Source organism: Tenrec ecaudatus, chromosome 1 (genome assembly GCF_050624435.1).
Source record: "Tenrec ecaudatus isolate mTenEca1 chromosome 1, mTenEca1.hap1, whole genome shotgun sequence".
Classification (NCBI taxonomy): domain Eukaryota; kingdom Metazoa; phylum Chordata; class Mammalia; order Afrosoricida; family Tenrecidae; genus Tenrec; species Tenrec ecaudatus.
In genome coordinates, this window is record NC_134530.1 from 99,160,000 (window position 1) to 99,176,736 (window position 16,737).

At 39.3% G+C, this 16,737-nt stretch overlaps 1 protein-coding gene across 1 annotated transcript in view; it reads right to left on the minus strand.

The window, feature by feature from the left end:
- Positions 1–1,002: 1,002 nt before the first annotated feature.
- The window catches only part of PTGER3 (prostaglandin E receptor 3), a 96,569-nt gene continuing 80,834 nt past the window's right edge, over positions 1,003–16,737 (minus strand). Inside the window, exons 4-5 of the mRNA XM_075536451.1 lie at positions 6,454–6,543; positions 1,003–4,738 (exon numbers count right to left, since the gene is read on the minus strand). Coding sequence (XP_075392566.1) covers positions 6,466–6,543 — 78 coding nt within the window. The 3' untranslated portion in view covers positions 1,003–4,738; positions 6,454–6,465. The remainder of the gene's footprint in view (positions 4,739–6,453; positions 6,544–16,737) is intronic.

The following is a 16,737-nucleotide window of genomic DNA, read 5'->3' on the forward strand; positions in this document are numbered from 1 at the left end:
TTTTCATTCAATTTGTTCTTCTATTTGGTATTTTATCTACTCCTTTACAGCCCAGAGCTCCACTATTTTCATCTGTAATTATTTTGGTTGGTTTCTCTGCTTTTTGTTGTATAAGGTCGAAGTAGTGTATCTGTCTCGTCCATCATCATCTATTTTCTCTTACATTTATTTTTAAACCTAGGCTTTTAAAAAAATTGTCATCAGCTTTTCATGATTGTAGTTTGTTCTAGGAGCACACTGTTCACACATTCTTGTAAGTGACCAGCTTGGTTAGTTATGAACATTTTCTCCCCAAGAACATTCACTCCAATCTTGCTATACTCTTCCTAATTGATTTTACATGCTGACCTATGTTTCCTGGGAATGTATGTTTACTGCATCATTCTGTTTGTTGAGAGTGGCTTCAATTTCATTTCTAAAAGTTGCTTATTTATTGGTTTCAGCAAAGCACCATGGGAGGTAGAGGGGGAATGTAAAGCTATTGTTTGAAAAACAGAACCTAGGCTAAAGATAAAAATGGAGTCTTGATAAGAACTAACTTATTCCTGGTTATCAGATGCCTCAATTATTAATTTTATGTGATCTTATTTGGAAGTAATGAAATGTATACTTTTTACTCTCTTTGCATGTACACTGACTTCATTGCCTGCAGTGCCATAGCCGATGTATCTGCAACACCTTCATTGGCCTGTAAATCTAAAGTTTTAATTCACCTTCAGTTATCATAAGAAATAACATAGCTCATTAAAACAGAAGTGACTTTGTATATCAACTCACATTTATCTCATTTTTCTTTTCTATTAGCAGTCATTCCATAATAAATAAATACTGACAGAAGTTTTCTACAAGAAGCCTGAGGAAGACTAAATGACACAATAACAAAGTGGAAAAGTAAATAAAGAATCAACATCAGAAAAAACCACCCTTAGCCATAGTATGGCACCACCAAATTGTCTTAAGCATCAGTTATATATACTGCAACAGGCATACTGAGGACCATCAAACCTTTAATGCGGACTGTGACAGGGTCTGTAGGTACAATAGATACAAATGACATGGGTCCTGCCCACGGGAGGCTACAATGTGGTTGAGTATGAAAACAACTCTTAAAGCTGTATATTTTACAAACTACTTTTCTATGAAAAAGGCATTTCAGATCATGAAAATAATATAAATCTTTAGAATATGAATGAAACAGAGAAATACTTGTATCTTTGAAATGAGCTAGAGATATGTTGAATAAATTCAGCAAAAACTTGGGTTGATAAAAAGTATGAGCAAAAATAATTCTGAAGAGAAAATAAACATATATGTATTAATAGTAACAAAAACATACCAAGCAAGAGATATTTTATACAGATTCTTAAGGGACATGTCAGACTTGCACAATTCACATACGAAGCACATTGATGTCACATATCAACATTGCAGATGCCCTATAGAACTTTACAGTGGTAATTATAACGAAGGTATGGATCAAGCACCATTTCCCTAGGTATGCAACATTCTTGACAGAGTTCCTAAAGAATTTGTTTTGAGGTTTAGCTCGATCCTTTCCATAATCTCATTATAATCATTGCAAATAAGGAGAAATTGTGATTATTGAAGATAAAGATAATGGAGATAAGTTAGTAAGTCTATCAGAATAATAATCCAAAAATCAGTGTGTATATGATGCAACTTTTTGTTTTCAATGAATTTGGTAAGCAATGTATACATAGCTTCACATGAAAAGCCCCAACATTAAACTCTCCATATCAGATTTCAAACTAAATGGACAAAACCATTCCTAATGGCATTGCAAATACCTTTGACAAAAATTCATTAAAAATATTTTCTATTTTTCACTTTCACATGAAGAGGTTTCAAAAATGTGCAAAAAACTATATGTGACTCTTCTGACTAGATGTAGACATTTTAAATCAGGAAACTCTTCTGACTAGATGTAGATATTTAAAATCAAGTTAAATATCAACATGGAAACACTTTTTATCATATTCATTTAATTTTGAAACTGCTAATCTTGCATATAAGTGCATATTGCCTGTGTTGAAAATATCCAGCTGATTAGCATCTCTGTAGGAGCCCTGCACTGAATACCAAGGGATAGATGAAGAAAATGTAAGAAAAAGTCCTGTCTACCTAGATTAGAATTCTGTCTATCAAAAAAGACATGCATACACATTATTTAAGGGACAATATAGTATGTTAGTCATCAAAATGAGTCCTATATAACTTCAGAATTGGGGAAAGGAGTGACAAGTGAGCAAAGATAATGAATGTGTTCAGGATCTGAGGACAAGATGATATTTGAAGGAGATGCATGATAGGACTGCATGGCAAAGATAACCATGAGATATTTTAATCAGGGAGGCTAGCACCCCAAATCTTAGAGTTAATTCTCTCTGTGTCAGTTTAAACCTACTCACAAAGGAATTCAACTTATACTTGAAATTGAGGACTTGTGATAGAGACAAAACTGGTTTTTATCACAGATAATACTTATTCAATGTTCATTGTATCACCATCACCTCTCATATATTATCATACAACCGTACCAAAACTCACTGACATCGGGTTGATTCTGACTCAGAGACCCTACAGGACAGAGTAGAACTGCCCCTGTGGATTTCCAGGACTATAAATCTTTGTGGGAGTAAAGAGCCTCATCTTTCTCCTGAGGACCAGCTGACCTTGAAGGTAGCTGTCCAAGACATAACCTACTATGCCACCAGGTGCCAAGAACTCTACAGGATAAGTATTATCTCCAGATTAATTAATAGAAACTCAATGAGACTGATTAACTTTCTCATGGTCAACAGAGCTGATGAGGGGCAGAGCCAAAATTTATTTCCAAGTTGAAGTGATTCCCAAGAACACTTCTTTATGTTGATATCATTGTGTTTAAAGGGAATCCAATGGTAGCAAATTGTACATAACTAAGTTGTAGGAAGAACTCTAAATATAAAATAATAACTCTTGAACTTGAATCTGAATTCTAACTTATATTGGCCAGGTGATATTAGACAAGTCTGCTATACCCTTGATCTGTTTGGTAGAAATTAAATAATAAATAGATGACTAGAAGACCAGATAGATGGAGGATGGTAAATATTATGTGTTCAATGAAGTTTGTTGAATTTAAATCTGAATTTTAAACATATATTCAACACCAGCTTTATATAGTTATTTTAAATACCATCTTGAATACACATTAAAAATTGTACCTTTTCTGAAATGCATAACTGATTTACAACTGGTTTCCAACTCTTTCAACTGACTTAATATTTGGTTTAAATGAGCCTTGGTGGTGAAGTGGGTTACACACTGGGTTGCTAACATGCAAGGTCAGCAGTTCAAAACCATCAGCTGTTCCATGAGAGAATGGTGTAACTTTCTACTCCTGAAAAGATTTACAGTATTGGAAACCCACAGGGGAAATTCTCTGTCCCATAGAGCTGCTGTGAGTTGGAATCAACTCAATGGCAGTGAGTTGAGGTAATTATCATTTATTTAATCTATGAAAACTGCAATGAAATTGCAGTAAGAGACTCCTATAGGAACACTGAAGATACAGTGTTTTATACCTTGCCAAGATATCCTATATAATGTTAACATGCTCCATAGTAATGTGCCTAAGAGAATACACTTGATAAATATGGATAAATGGAGAGAAGGCAGGAGGGAGAGAAAAGAAGTTAACAGAGAAAAGAAAGGGTGGTTGAATTAATAAACTAGCAGAAAAGGGCATAGCTGCTAAAAAGATGATTCAATGTATTTTTAAAAGCTACAAAAGTATCTATTTCAAAATGGGCAAAATAGATCCCCAAATTTCATTAAAATGTAATAAAATCTGATATTCTATGCCACATACATTGATTTTCCCTTTTTTTCCCCTGCCCAAGAAGAGATTTTAAGAAATTCTGGATTGATAGTGGTGAATCAGAGGGCTGTTCCTGGTTTTGTTTTTGTTTTTTTCTCACTGTTCTAGCTAAATAGTTAATCATATATCTTTGTTATTATTTATATGATACTGTAAGGGAGCCATGAGCTCTAATTCCATTTCCTTTTCAAAGGTAAAGAAATAAAATTGTGTACACTGTAGATTCTTACTAAATGGCACATAACCGGAATCGAGTCTTGGGGCTGATAGGTCTAAACTTGTTCCAGGGAGGCACAATATCTCCTGAACATTGATCACTATATGGTGCAAATATCCTCTGTCATTGTCTCTTCTTGCCTTAATTTCTATCCTATTGATTTCTTGCTCTTAATTTGTTGACTTTTGTCAAAAGTTATATTGATCATTCAAACGCATTGCAAAATTAAAATGACAATAAAATATAAAGCTGTTTACACTGATTAAGATTTGAGGAAAAGTTGGAAGGTGAGAGTAAAATACCTGTAACACAGACTTATTGTTTTTTAAATGCTTTTGTTGTTTTTGTTTTTCTCACTTTTTCCATCATCTTCATCTACAAAATGCTGTCTCACATCTTAAATTCATATTGTAAATCCAATTGAATGAGCCAATTTAATACTCAGAACCCTGGATTATAATTGTAAGCTGATTTCAGTATGTATTCACTATAAGAATAAAATTAAAATAAAAAACAAGATGGGAATTGAAATACAATCCAGATCAGAATATTAAAATCTCCTTCTCTGGTGGAAAAAACATGCACAAACTCAGGGAGGCTGATATTGCATTTAAAATCCAACGCCATGTTCTCATTATCTGTTTGAATAGAGAAAGAAAGATATAATCAGTATGAAAAAGGAGCTTTTCTTTGTCATGTATGGTGTGAGGAATAAGATATTCATAAGATATTCTTATCCCTCAGACATTCAAAACATTTTTGCTTTTAGTAATTACATGTGCATTTTATAAACCAAAGCAATATTAAAACTCTGGATTTTAGATAACTTAATTAAGCCATGGTATCACTTAATTACTCTAATGATATGCTTTTTTTCTAAGTAAGTTCTCTGGTTTCAAGGTTTGCAATGCAGACTTATTATCAAATCATGTCACTATCTCAATTGTAACACATTGACTAGTCGAATACTTTATCCATAAAAACAAATCCTCATTAATTTATAACTTAAACCTAAAGAGTAATATGAGAAAGTACAAATTGAAATAGCCACAACATATATTTTTTTCTTATTAGATCAACAATGAAGTAGCTCTGGTTATGTATTGCAATCCACATGGTCAGCAGTTTGAAACCATCAGCCACTTCTCAGGAGAAAGGAGGGGCTTTCTACTCGTGTAATAAGTTCCGGCCTCAGAAACCCACAAGAGCAATTCTATCTGTCCTCTAGAGTTACTATGAGTCAGCTTAGACTTGATGGCGGTGAGGGTTTTTTGAGATCAACAATGTTTTTTCTTGTTTAAATATTACAAATAGGTTTTGGGTACAGCACACTAAATTTCTGTAGAAAGACGCTTTCAGATCAGCTCCTGGAAAACAAAAGTAGTTATCTTTCAGGTCCCTCAACCACAGGAAGTGGGATGGAGAGACTGTGAACTGCCTGAATATCCCCTTGCTATTGTACCCATCAGTACTCAAAGAATGAAGCAAAATGAACTACTGACCTTTTACTAAAATGAAAAGTTCAACTATCGAAAAATTAAGTATGCTGTCTTTAAGAAATTAACTTTTTGTGTCTCTCTTAGAATAACTGCACTAATAGACAATATGACACCCAGGCAACCTTGATTCAATGACCGCTATAGCACCTGCAGAGATACTGAGACCTTTGAGCGAGGAAACTAAAGCTACAGATTGAATATAGGTAATGGTTTTTCATATTTTGCATAAAATTCTGCTTTCTAGAGAGTTCATTGAAATACATATTGTATGTAAAATAGATCTCCTCAAATTGTAAACAATATTATACTAGGCATGTGGTGAACATACAGGATTCTGATGTTTTAAATAAAACAGAAGTAGCTTAGCCTTAAAATAGTCTCAAAGAGAGTTCCTGCCCTGAAAAAAATCAATGGCAGTTCCCAGCATGAGAGTTAATCAGTGACCAAATCACACTATCGTCTATCTCAGAAAGCTATTCATTTAAGAATATTTAGTCAAATTTTTAAAACACAAAACAATAGCTGCTGTAAAGCATCTTTTCTCAGCCTTGGAGTCCATTCTCACCCCTGCTTATCCTGTAGGACTGGGAAGAACTTCCCTCTAGAATTCTAGACCATGACCTTCACAGGAGCATCTCCCCCAGAGTGGCTGGTTGTATAGGAAAAGCAATGGTTTAGTTAACAGATGAACACTTTAGCTATTGCACCAGGATGGCTCTTTTCGAAGCATCCACCCCTCCTTAATTAGATGTGCATATCTACTTTTCATTTTAATTCCATTGGTGGCATGAACTCAGATCAGGACAGAGAAGTAGGAGAGGGTTGTGGGAATTTCGACAGCTTTTAACACTCACCTTTCCAAATGGTCACTGCACATCAAAGTTGAGAACACTAGTGGGCAAGAAGGTGGCGCTGGCTGCATAGCTGTTTGTGTGATATCCAATCTGTGAAGAGGGAGAAAGTCTCAGTGGACAGAATTATTGGTTACAGCACCATGTTTTAAAAATCATTTTATTGGGGGCTCTTACAGCTCTTGTCACAATCCATACATCCATCCACTGTGTAAAGCACATATGTTGCCATCATCATGTTCAAAACATTTTCTTTCAACTTGAACCCTTGATGTCAGCTCTTCATCCCCTCCTTTTCCACCCTCCCTCCCTCATGAGCCCTTGATAATTTATGTTAAAAAATTTTCCCCATGTCTTACACCAACCACTGTCTCCCTTCACCAACTTTTCTGTTGTTCATTCCCATAGAAAAGGGTTATATGTTGATCATTGTGATTGATTTTCCCTTTCTCCTCCCACCTTACCCTTACCCTCTTGGTATCACTATTCTCATTATTGGTACTGAGGGGTTTATATGTCCTGGATTCTCTGTGTTGAAAGCTCTTATCTGTAGCAGTGTACATGCTCTGGTCTAGCTGGATTTGTAAAGTAGAATTGAAATCATGAGTGTGGGGAGAAGGAAGCATTAAAGAACTAGAGGAAAGTTGTATGTCTCATCAATGTTATACTGTACCCTGACTGACTCATTGCTTCCTTGTGGCCCTTCTGTAAGGGGATGTCCAATTGCTTCTAGAGATGGGCTTTGGGTCTCCACTCTGCACTCCCCCTCATTCACATTGATATGATTTTTTTCTGGGTCTTTGATGCCTGATATCTGATCCAATCGACTACTCTATTACACAGGATGGTATGCTTCTTCCATGTGGACTTTGTTATTTCTCAGCTAGATGGCCATTTGTTTATCTTCAAGCCTTTAAGTCCCCAGACACTGTATCATTTGATAGCAGCGCACCATCAGCTTTCTTCACCAGATTTGCTTATGTACCCATTTTGTATTCAGTGATCATGTCAGGAAGGTGAGCATCAAGGAATGCCGGATTAGGAGAACAAAGTGTTCTTGCATTCAGGAACACTTGAGTTGAGGCAATTCTGTCTGAGATGATACATCCTTGAGCATTTTAAAAGAAAACCATAAACAAAAACTCAAACATCAACCCACAATATGATCAAGTAAATGAAAGCTGTTTAAGATATTGTCTTCCCAAGGCTATTTCATCTGTTCCTCGATGGTTCGCTTCACACTTAGTGCCTTTTACAATTCTACACAAACATTACTTGAACACAGACACCTTGATTTCTGAATGCCGATAGCTATTTTCACAACACCTGGTTAAGTACTGAATAAAAATGCATTGGCTTCAAATGATGAGTATAGACAAATCTATTTCTGTCCTTCCCCCTTTCATCACTTTTCAATGATTTCCCATTGTTCTTAGGGTGCAGGTCACAATTCTTAACATGGCTTCAAAAACTGTTTGATCTATTCTCCAACTGCAATTTCATCTTTTCTTCAAACGTTTTGCCTGTTGGTTTTTGAGCTTGAGCTCCACTGGCCATCTTTGAGCATCTTGAAGAGTGTCACCTCCTTCCCACCTTTGCGTTTGCAGCATCCTCTTTCCAGCGTACTCTTTTATTCCCTAAGCAAGGTAAGTTCTAATTATTTTGCGGGTTTCAGTTGGACAAAGTCTTCCTCAGAGTATATCCTATTAATTAGGACAAGCCCATCAGTATGGCACCCACTAGATTTCTTTTTAGGCACTCATGAAAGTTGGTAACTAATAGTTGCTTCTATTATTTTTGGTTGTCGGTCTTAGGTGCCATGGAGTCCGACTCATATGGACCCTGGGCTCCTTTGCTATCCTCACAATCACGGTTTCATTTCAGCTCATGTGGTAGCTACCGTGGTGATGCAGCTCACTGAGGATCTTCTTAGTGGCTGGCCCTCTACTCTACCATGCAGGATTATATTATTGGTTTGCTAGCCATCATTAATTCTGAGCTACAGACGTCGTGAGGACAGGAGCGCGGGCTGGTCTTGCTTGTGCCTCCAGCAGCTACCACAGCGCTGGCAGTAACATGTGTGCCAGAAGTGAATGCTGCTGTGTAACTGCACCGGACGCCTAGCTTTCTCCAAACCATAGCCTATACTCATCGGATAACAGATACTTGGTTACATATTAAAAATACTTTTACATCTGTCTCAGTAATTCTTTTATAGGAATAAAACGCTAAATTAAATTAAATGCTTACTTTAAAAAGCAGAAAGAACGAAAATCCAGTGTTTCCTCTTCATATCATTTTTACCCCTGGTTTCCTAGAGCCCCATTTCTAAAAAAAATTAGTTCATCGGAAACAGCAAGCCTATCTCAAGAGGCATAGTGTTACACAAATTGTCTAGACAGAATTTCTGGGCTGTGTTGCGCAAACGGGTGATTTCAGGTTTAGAAAGGCAGGGCGACTTTAAATGTCTGAAATTATCTGCCATTGAACAACAAAAAATTGCACTTTGACCAAAATTGATTTCAGATAAATATTTTCTTCAGCAAGAAGAAAAAAAAAGAGTACGTGGCAATTTTAACTGAGATCTTATGGCTTTGGGAGAAGAATCAGACTTGGAATGAAAGAGAAAACCATTTTTTTCTATTTATTCTTTGATACATTCATAGATCGCTGTATGAGAAGATACTGCTGTGGTAAAGGAACAACCTAATTAGGACCGATTCCAGCTCAAGCTGAACACGGAGTCTCTTTTCTTTCTATTACGTTCACTTGGACTTTGGCTTCGAGGCCTGTCGTAACTAAGTAAATGGACTTGGTGAGACTTTATCTGTGGGATTCACATTCCTAGCAAATATAACTGGAAGAAGTTCGGTATCACGTCCTTGTCCAGTTTCCACTAGCTAAGGCGAAAGGAGGAAATAGAGGAAGGCGGCATTACAAAGCACTTGGGGAAGCGCTGCGTGTGGTGAAGCACCAGCTTCCCTCTCAGAGGCGTTTCTTACCCTCCACCGCTGTGTCGCACTCATTAGGAACCTTCCCTTCACTCTTGCGCCAAATTTCTGTAATTAATTTTGTCCAAGCAATCAGTGGCTCATGAATTTTATGTTTTCAATTGTTCTCTTGTATGAGTCTCTTATTTGAGCTGAGGTAGTTTATTGTGCCAACCTGGCCAATAAGCCCATGTGGGGTTAATTTTAGGGCGAAGGGATAAATGGCTCTGTGAACCTCGTCTTTCTAGTTCTTGGGTCTCTTGCTTTGTGATGGTCGAATCAGGGTGCAGCTGCCTTAGCTGGTTCCCTGCTTCAGTTGGCAAGGTTCACTTCCTGCAAGACATCCCCAAGGAGAAGCCACATGGACCTCCCCTGATGCAGCCCTGGGTGCTGGAGCAGCCATGTGAAGACCCCTGCCAATGCTGAGATGCTTACATGCTCACTGACTCGGCTTTCCTCCTGGAGTCGGCATCATTGTGTGTGTTTTCTGAGATGGAGGAGGACTTTGTGGATTGGTGTCAGACATATGGGTTAATGGGTTAACATTGGACTTGTGGACTTGGGCAGCATTGGGTTGGGATGTTTTCTTGATGTGCACTTAACCTTTATATAAAACTCTCTCTAATACATGAGTTTCTGTGGACTTGTTTTTCTAAAGTGCCCAGACGAACACATGAGCCCCCTCTCTTGTGTACCATTATTCAGAGTCTCGCTCTCATTCTTTTGGTGATTATTGAAGTTTGTGATATAGTTACATGGTTTTAGGGCAACTATAGTTGGGCATAGTGCTTGGTCAGTAGAGGGTCAGGAAAAAAGAAGAAAACCTTCAACAAGATGGATTGACACAGTGGCTCTGACAGTCAGCTCAAATATAGCAACAATTGTGAGTGTTTTTAAAATACTTGAATTATTATTATTTATAGTCTAATAAATAGCTTTCTGACTAAATAGTGCTTCTTACTCAAGTCTGCTCTTAAAACTATTATATGGTTTCTCAATAGTTGCCCTACCAGACAAATTGCCCCTTTGGGTTTCCAAAACTTTCATATTTTAGGGGAGCAGCCTATCTTTCTCCCCTCGAGAGACTGGAGGGTTTCAACCTCTGACCTTGAGAGTAGCAGCTCAATGTGTAAACACTATACCAGCAGGACTCCTAAATCTACACAGGAGCACATGACCTCATTTTTCTCCCTCAGTGGGGCTGGAGGAGTTGAACCAACAACCTTGAGGCGAATAGTCCCAATGTTTACCTGACAGTGCCACCCAGGGTCCTCACCAAACTCACTGTCATCCAGTTAGTTCCAACTCATAGCAGCTCTACATAGGATTTCCAAGACTGAAACTCTTTATGAAAGCAGAAAGCCTCATGCGTCTTCCACAGTGACTAGTGAGATTGAACTAATGGTTCACCTTGCAGTTAACATTCCAACACATAACCCTATAAGCCACTATCACCAAGTTTATAGAAAGTGCCTGACAAATCCTTATCAAATAAACTGCAATTCTAGGCAATTTTGGGTCCTTCCTCAATGGTCACCATCATGAGGACAAGGGCTGGGCAACTCTTCAGCCACTCGGGAGAACTTACCAGCTATAAATCACTTTATCGGAAACTGAAGTTCACCATTAAAAAAAACACCTTGGCTCCAGGAGAATATACTCTCTATATAGAGCACCTTGAGCAAATCTACATTTCACTTAACTATGTATCTACCATCTTCACATTTATGTATTCAGTGAACATGTATTGCATGAATTAATGAATAATAAATAGTAATTTGTCTTATGCCATGTACTCCCAGAAGTAGACCTCGAGCCAAGTATCTGTTTTGTACAGTGATTTGTTAAACAAGGGCTTCCAGAAGAAACAAAAAGGGGTAGAAAAGTAGAACAAGAAAAGAGAAGTGCAGCAGGGAGGAAATGCCAGGTGAAGTTCAGCTCGGCCTGACCCTCTGGGGGCTCTGCTGTGTGCCCTGAGGCATGGTGATTTAGGAGTTGAGCTGTCTGCTCCCATAAATATTTATAGTCTCAGTCATTATGCACTGGATTCACTGTGATGGCAGTGGGGTTGGGAGTGTAAATGGTTATTTCAGACAGATAGCTGAGATTTACTACACCAATACTCATCAGCCACTGCTGTCTGAGGGCAGATGAAATCCCTAAATCCTTCCAGATCTACTCCAGATTGGGCCTCTGACGTCCCCAGGTAAGAGTAGTTAGCAGCAAATCCTATGGGTACATGAGGTCTTTAGGGCTCAGGCTGGACTTCACTCAGGTGGGATACACTACTAAGTAAATAGTTGGCAAATTAAGTTTAGCTGCAGGTGGAGGAGGCTGCCCACATGTAGTGATTGGGGAGCTCTGTGGAGGAATACCGTTGAAATATCCCTCCACTCCTGCAATCGGAATTCTTGTAGTTGGGGACAACCCTTTTAAATCAATATTGAGAGTCCAGATTACAAAAGGTAACGCCTGGAGTTGAAGGGAGGGGAGAGGGGGAGAGAAACATTAGATTGAATCTATCATGTGCCAGATGATATTAGTTACCTTTACATTTAATTCTATTTAGTTCTTAACCCTCCCAAGACAGGGATTTTCATTCAGCAAAATCTGGGCCTTGGCTGAGAATGGACAGGGACTAAAAAGGCCTGTCTTTAACACCTTAGTTCTTATTAGTGTAGAGATTTTTCCTTATGCGAACTAAGTTCTTCCTGACCCAAACAAGTCTTCGTCATCGTGATTCAATTAGGCTTATGACTTTGCTATGTTCTTTCCAAAGTGTCAAGTAATAAATGATATTTAATCTGCTAGCAAAGCTGCTCTGCTTTCTGGAGATGAAAGCACAAACGTTTCAGCTGAAGCTGCTTTACTGACTAAGCCATAAACTTAGTAAAGCTTATGTTACAGCATAAAGCTTACATTTTTAAAGAATCTAGTAACATAGCAAAGATTGCGTGTGTGTGTGTGTGTGTGTGTATGTGTGTGTGTGTGTGTGTGTGTGTGTGTGTGATCTTCCCGTTTGAATTGGGCTCTTGGGCAGAATCCTGCAACTGTGGTTAAAAAGATCTATGTGTGACTGGGCACTTCACAAGCACCTGACCCAAGCCCAATTGTTTGGTCTACTGCCTTGGCTTCTCTGTGGGCCCTTTGGCAGTTTGTGGTTTGGCTGAGGACGCCTGACGCCTGTATTCCTGGAGCCATTCTACCACTGTCTGCTGAGCGCTAGGGAGTCTGCCAGCAGAGGACCTTCCAGAATGACCCAGTTGCCCTGCATGCTGCTCCTCTGCTCATCGTTAGTGAGTCTCAGCTCATCCCACATCAACTCATTAGTACCTCTTCAGTCACTGCCTGATTCTAAACAGCTCCACAGTCTGTGCTGCAGTTTGCAGACTGTCAAGGTCAGGTTTGTGACATGTTAGAAAGGCGAGCCAGATCATGGAGGGACAGCGAGAAAACTATTCTCAATTTTCTTCTCTGGTATCACCTCTAATTCCCTGGGTCCTTGTTCCAGAGCACCGGGCTCCCACAGCCCTCTCCGCCCTCTTCCGCCTCTCTGTTCCCTGGCTCCATTCCATCCACCTTCAAATATGCATAGGCTTCCCTATCTTGGGAAACAAAATACACAGAAACACCTGTGCATGACAGCGTGCCCCTTCCACTTCCAGTAAGTGTGGTCCAATGTTTCACCTTCCTGTGCCACCAGCTTCTCTAAATGATACCTTCATTACTGTGGCTAGCTGCCTCTCTCCTTCAACTCTCTGTTACACAACAATCCAAAAATTATAGAGTTCTTCTCCCCTTCCAGCCATTGTTCTAAGCACTTTACACATTCTAACTCACAAAAATCTTTGTAGTTGGTATTATTAACCTCTCCACTTGAAATATGTGGAGACAGAGGCACAGACATGTTAAGAAAATTGCCCAAGATTACAGAGAGGTTAGAGTCAGAGCTTGAATTCAAACGATGGTAGTCTGCTTCCCCCAGAAATCACATGCTAGCCATCCCTCTAGATTGCCTTCCTGCCTTTCAACATCCCTCTACTTCGGATTTTGATCTCAATGCTAGTTACAGGGCAGTGAACTCTTTACTGTGGCTCTTCCAGCCTGAATCTCTAACTCCCACCAACCAAGCTTGCCCTGACTAGGTCTGGTATGAAGGTGAGGGAAGATACTAATAGGATTCACCTGTGAGTAACTGCAAACAGGAGTCTCTGGAGTGGCATCCTGGCTGGGTATAAAATGAGCTCTCTAAAAAGCAGGAGGGATCTCATTGCCAGCAAGATCCAAGAGTGGAATGGGTCGTCTCGATCCTAGATTCTCGTGCAGTGAACCTCATGGATGCAGGTGGCAGCTGTACTATCAAAGGAGCAGCAGCAGAATCCGGAACCAGAGAATGGAATAGAGTGATTGGCTTCTGAGGTAGTTAATTTATTGTGCCCACCTGGCCAATAAACACACGTGGGGCTAATTGAAGGGCAGAAGGATAAATGGCTCTGTGAGTCTCGCCTTTCTAGTTCTCAGGTCTCTTATTTTGTGATGGTCAGACCAGGGTCTTAGCCAGTTCCCTACTTCAGCTGGCAAGGCTCACTTACTGTAAGACATCCCCAAGGAGAAGCCACATGGACCTCCCCTGATGCAGCCCTGGGTGCTGGAGCAGTTGTGTAGATACCTCTGCCAATGCTGAGATGATTACAAGTTCACTGATTTGGCTTTCCTCTGGATTCGGCATTATTGTGTGTGTTTTGTGAGATGGAGGAGGACTTTGTGGATTGAGGTTGGACATATGAGTTAATGGACTTGTGGGCTAGGGCAGCGCTAGGTTGGGATGTTTTCTTGATGTGCACTTAACCTTTATATAAAACTCTCTCTAATACATGAGTTTCTGTGGATTTGTTTTTCTAAAGTCCCCAGACTAACACAGCTTTCAAACCCACAAAGCAAGTTGAGTGCTTTTGTGCAGGAACCTGGCTTGCAGTAGGGTGACTCTGGGCACTTAATGGAGACGGTGGACTTGCTGACCCACAGAAGTGAAGCTAAGTGCCTTTAGAGTGAGGCTTACTGGAGTGGGGTGCCTCTGGGCACTTAATTCAGGGAGCTGGGTTTGCTGATCCACAGAGCTTGAGCTGAATGCCTTTGGGTTGAGGCTTCCAGCAGAGAGAGAGACCCCTTGGGCACTTACTAGCAGACCTGAGGCTTTGTAACATGTCCTGGTAAACAACTACCCTGAGCATTTCTCCCTGGCATTAAAATTTTTTAACGTCCTTAATAAAACCTTTCATCATGAATTTTGTCCGAGTACCTGTGTAGCCATTGCAATAAGTCTTAGAAACTAGAGAGAAATGATAAACCATGAATTAAGGGAATTAACTAGTTGAATTCGTATTTTATAAATTTGGGGTTTGGGTGGTCATCTCTGAAAACCCTACGGGGCAGGGCTACTCTGTCCTAGAAGGTCTCTGGGTCGGAGTGAACTGAGCAGCACAGAACAACACGGACTGCAATGCTTGGGCTAGGTGTACCTCGAGCGTATACGAAGACCCAACATTTACAAACACGTCCATCTCTTTGTATGCGCACGCGATAAAATTCTATTGCCTTGGAATCCAAACAGTTTGAGGAAGGCAACCTAAATTCTATATTTTCATTCGATATAAAAAGGGAGTCGAAGGTCAAGTTAATCTTACAGTCATCAAGTCGATTCTGACTTACATAGCAATCCTGTGAGGCAGAGTGGGACTGCCACTGCAGTTTCTGAGATTGTAAACCGCTAGGGGGCTAGAAAGGCTGGTCTTGCTCCCATGGAGTGGCTGGTGGACCTCACAATTAGTAATCCACTCCACCACCTAGGTTCTTTCGATTAAAGTTGCAATATTGTCCCCCTCTGACGGACATTGTCTGCACACTATTGAGTCACCTGTCTTAAACTAATTCTCAAGACAATGATGGTTTTTCTTTGGTGTCTCAAATCTTCTTGCCCACCCCACCCCCCAAAAAATCTTAACAACAGTAACAAATAAAACAGAGAAAAACCTTAATTGAAAAGAAAACAGAAAAAAGAAAACTGCAACAAACTTAAAATGAATCAAAAGGAAGACCATTTATATGATGATAACGTTTAAAGCTGACATTTATAATAGCCTCTACAGGAACAATTGTGAGAATGGCACAGGGCGTGGTGTTTCCATCTGCAGTGCACCGGGTCACTATGGCTTAGAACCTATCTGATGGAATCTAACCAGAAGAACGACATCTTCATTAGTCCACTTTCCAACACATTCTGTCTACTACAAAGACTAGTCACAGCTTTGGCCAGTGGTCAGAGGGGATTCTGTGGGGGTTTAATCCACGTGGGGGCCCTAACAATGGATTTGGGGTGCTCACCATCAACCATAGCTTTCTACAAACCAGGTGCTCAAAATATAAGCTCTCATATTGTCCTTGGTCTTTTAAAGCAGTTCTGTCTTTCCACTTTTATAAACATTAAAATATATTCTAGATGATAGAACCCTTAAAAATTCAGAGAAAAGTGAAATCAAAGTGATTTATGATAGTTTGAGGTTTCATAGGAGTTATGGGGCATGGAAAGAAGAACCTAGTTGGGAGGAGAAATGACACTTGAATAAAAACAAATCCTTGAGTTTCCAAAAGTCAAGAAAGGAAACAAGTACTTGTTAAAGTGAGTGCTGGCTGGGGTAGCTGCTGGGGCAGTGAAACTACTGCTACTCTACCACACACACATAAGTCTGTCTTTGACATGAGTTTTTGGAATCAAGAGTAGCCAAGAACCTGATGCAAGAAAAACAGGTCCGATGTTAAGTTCTTGCTTACCCTTAAAATCCATACTACAGTATCAAGATAAAATGAACTTTTTAAAACTAGGAAGATGGAAGTAAGTTTCGTGGTAACTGCAAAGAGAATAAACAATTTCATCAAAATAAAAAATTCATAAAGACACCATAAACAAAAATCAGCCTCAATGAGGGAAGTGAAAAAAATCCATCAACAAAAAGAATTCACTACAGAAAACCAGACAGAAAAGATAAGCTATCAACATCATAGACACAGGAAAAGCACAAGATGATGGCAGTAAATTCAAACCTAATGATAATTCCATTTAATATAAATTGCATAAATGCATCAGCCAAAAGACAGAGAGCAGCAGAATGGATCAAAAGGAATGCTACATCAATTTGCTGATGACAAGGCAAGTATCTTAGACACACAAAAAAGAAAGTAAAAATCAAAGGATTTAAAATATGTATCAAGCAAACATCAGGTAAAAAGAGCAGAGGTGGCG